The sequence below is a fragment of the Trichosurus vulpecula genome, chromosome 9, assembly GCF_011100635.1.
Source record: "Trichosurus vulpecula isolate mTriVul1 chromosome 9, mTriVul1.pri, whole genome shotgun sequence".
Classification (NCBI taxonomy): Eukaryota; Metazoa; Chordata; class Mammalia; order Diprotodontia; family Phalangeridae; genus Trichosurus; species Trichosurus vulpecula.
In genome coordinates, this window is record NC_050581.1 from 88,007,022 (window position 1) to 88,010,417 (window position 3,396).

Consider the following 3,396-nt stretch of genomic DNA (forward strand, 5'->3'; position numbering starts at 1 on the left):
TTTCATTTTGCAGGCAAGGGAACTGAACAAATCTTTAAAGAGGCCAGTCTGATAGTGGCATTCCTGGGACTAAAATCTAGACCAGAGGAGCACCTTTCAGTTGGCTTCTTTTGAAGAGCCTCCATTTGGTTTCTAAAATGAGGACAATACCTCAACTAGCAGCCTCAGGATTTTGTTGTGAGCAGCTGACTTGTGTTGAGGTATTCTGGAAGGAGTACTAAACAAACGTAAGGTGTCGAGGTTTAGTCTCTGCTCACCTAGGGCCAAGAACTGTTGCAGTTTCATGACGTGTTGTGGTGGAACTGTCTCAAAGAATTCAGTCAGACCACCTCTAATCCAAGTATAGGCATTTATTGAGATTAACGCCTCTCATGGAGCAGGCCAAGTTCCAAGAGGAGCCAGCTGCTTCAAAGAAAGCAAGATAGATTTTTATAAGATAAAGATGCAATTACATAACAGAAATTTACATAGAATATGGGAATATTATTACTATTAAAAAGGCAGAAGGAGTTTGTTAAGGGATTAGGTAATGGAGGAGAGGTCATAGCCTCAGTAGAACTTCGCAGGCACCATTGTAGGGTGGGCCCCTTCTAAGGTTTGGTGATCAAGCATTCTGGTCATGCTGCCCCCCAATTGGCTAGCTATTGTGGTCCTAGATAGTTGGGTATTGTGGTTCTGTCTTGGGCTAGATGGATGATAGGATTATGATTGAATACAAGAACACACCTGTTTAAATATGTGGTCTGGGGGCAGTAGCTGGTAGAGGCAGTGGCTGAGCTCCCATCACATGGACGCACACCTGTTGTTCTAGTGAGCAGTGAGGCATAAATTAGGGCATTGACAGGGGTGGGGGTGGAGGTAGGTAGGTACAGTGGGCTTATAATGAAGTTACAATATTGGGGCGGGGGGCAGCTCTATTAGGACTCCATCATAAGGAATTTGATATCCCCCATAGGCTCCAACACAGCTTCAGGTGCCTAGTAAGGATAGGATTAACATAGTTGTAAATGGGCTGAATTTACAGTCAAAGATATGTGTTAGGAGCTAAACCAAAAAAGCAGTTAAGGGTCATTTTCTCATTTTGCCCTATGGGGTTTTCCAGACTGCCCCCAGTTTGTAGAATCAATACCTTTAAATCTCCATTCTTCTACAGATAACACACACCCTCTTCTGTTCTCAAAGAAATTTATTCACAGTTGTGAAGGGAGGGGCAGGCCCTGGCAATATCTGGAATATCTGTGGGTCTCTTGATTCTGTCCTTCTGTTCTGGGGAGTCCACTGGAGTGGCTGGGTAGTTCATGGGTGTGGCTGTGTTGTAGAAGCTGCCAATTTCATCATCATCACCATCACTGCTTCTTGGATTCTGCAGGATAGGCTTTTCCTACTGGGTCCACCAGTATGACTAACCCCCAACATGCGATACCTGAGGACAAGGACAACAGCAATTCACATTTCTCTAACACTTGAAGAGCACATTTCTTATAATCCCTACTTAAGGATGAGACAACTAAGGCCAAGAAAAGGTGAAGTGATTTGTCTAAGGTAAAAAACCTTACACCCGATTTTTGATCCTAGAATCTGCAAAATGTAGTGCAATAAACATGGTGAGAGGCCCACATCTGGGGCCATAAGATAATGGTTCAAAGGAGGCTTCCCTTGCTTACTCCCTATGTGACATTGGATGTGTTACTCTCTGGGTCTTCGGTCTCCAGGCCACAAGTGGCCTGCCAAACTCCTGAGTGGGCCAGAACCAGACTAAAGTGTAACTGGGAAATGTGCAACAAAGTAAACAAAAACACAGCACAGGCCATGCGAACTTGTGGTCTTCCAAGTCAATATGGAGCCGGTTTGTCACCAATGGACTGAATGACCTTCACCACTCTGAATCCTGATCCATGACATGGAGCCTGGGGGATCTGGCTTTGACAAGACTTCCCGGGTGGGTGACCTCGGACGAGTCACTTTTGCCTCAGTTTCTTCATTTGTAAATTCTTGGAATTTACCCCAGATTCCTGACCTGCTGCTACGAGACACTGAAATGGGGGCTACTATTATTATGTTTGTTGTTGTTGTTTGTGGGATCTCGTTCCCCTCCTCCTCACCCCCACCCCCACCCCGGGTCAGTTCTCACGGCCTCTAGGAGCCAGCAAACCCCTTTCCCAGCCGCCCGAGCACCGACCACGTGACTCCTCTCCCCAGCGCGTGCGGCGCACCCCCTCCCCCCACCGCCTGCCCCCTCCCGGCCACAGCCCCCGCCTCGCGCTCACTGATGCCAACGACCATCTGGAAGATGAGACCCGGGGTGGCGGCATAGCCCAGCTTCAGGGGCCGCCGCCCTATCCAGTACACGTAGCCGCCGGCCCCCAGCAGCCCCGTTCCCGATAAGAGGCGGCAGCTCAGGCAGTCCATTAACGGGTTCTTGCCCGGAGCTGCGACCGGGGCCGGAGCCGGGGGCAAGGCCGGGGCTGGCGAAGCCGCGGTCGATGAAGAGGTGCTGGCAGGCATTATGAGGTGGGGGGTAGCAGACAGGACGACCCTAGGAGCGGCGGCTTCCACGCGGAACCCACGACGCTAGGACTCCGGAAGCCGAGCGGCGATGGGAGCTGCACAGGAAGTGGCCGTAGTGGCTCTATGGGAAATGTAGTTTGTCCTCCCTGGGCTGGCGCTCTATTGAAGGAGACCGGACAGGAAATGAGAGTGCTGCCGGAAGGGGCGGTGCCTTCCGCTTGTCTTTAAAATTCCTGTACTGGTGCTGCCTTGCCCTTTGTCCTGTCTACCAAAACTGAATTTCCACTAACCACAGAAAAAGGGAATATGTGTTTATGGTTCCACAGAAAGACGAATTTGGAAACGACTCATTCCCTTTCTAAAAAATAAAAGCAAACTCTCAGAAAGAAGGTGGCTTATGCAAGGTCCCGTCTAAGAGGTGTCATTGCCAGGATTCAAACCCCAAACCCTTCATTTCTTTCGCTTTGTATCACTGCCCCACTGCCCCATCTTTTCTCTTATCCATCTTTTTTATTCTCTTATTCTTATCCTTTCTTTTATCCTAATTTCTTATCCTTCGAGTAACATGAAATGGAGCACAGAACTGTTATTTAGGTAATCCTCCCACCTTTGCTAAACATACTAGGCTAAATATGATGACTAAGTTTTCATATGGAAACTTTTAAAAATTTAACACAAATGATCAAGATGAGTGTCTCTATTTTCAGTTTAGCGTCTTTGCTATTGAATAAGAGCCAGTGTGCAAACTGCAAAGAACACTGGATTTACCCCACTCCAAGGAACAAGGCACCCGTCTCAGGTCAGGTACCCTCTGGTCTCCCTCCTCCCCATCTTTTCTGCTTCCTTTTTTGTATTGTTTCTCCCTTTATATTGTAAGCTCCTTTAGGG

At 48.1% G+C, this 3,396-nt stretch overlaps 1 protein-coding gene across 1 annotated transcript; it reads right to left on the minus strand.

Moving 5' to 3' along the window:
* Positions 1-335: 335 nt before the first annotated feature.
* Positions 336-2,638, minus strand: DMAC1 (distal membrane arm assembly complex 1). The gene is made up of 2 exons (XM_036737550.1): positions 2,268-2,638; positions 336-1,423 (listed from the first exon to the last, which is right to left on the minus strand). Exons 1-2 carry the CDS (start codon positions 2,503-2,505, stop codon positions 1,347-1,349), a joined length of 315 nt encoding a protein of 104 aa, XP_036593445.1. The 5' UTR covers positions 2,506-2,638; the 3' UTR covers positions 336-1,346.
* Positions 2,639-3,396: the final 758 nt, after the last annotated feature.

Bases quoted from the DNA above. Each gene is read 5' to 3' on its own strand.
- DMAC1 (XM_036737550.1), bottom strand. From the start codon at position 2,505: ATGCCTGCCAGCACCTCTTCATCGACCGCGGCTTCGCCAGCCCCGGCC. The intron at 1,424-2,267 runs GTGAGCGCGAGG...CCTTGTCCTCAG, and splicing joins CCAGATGGTCGTTGGCATCA to GTATCGCATGTTGGGGGTTA.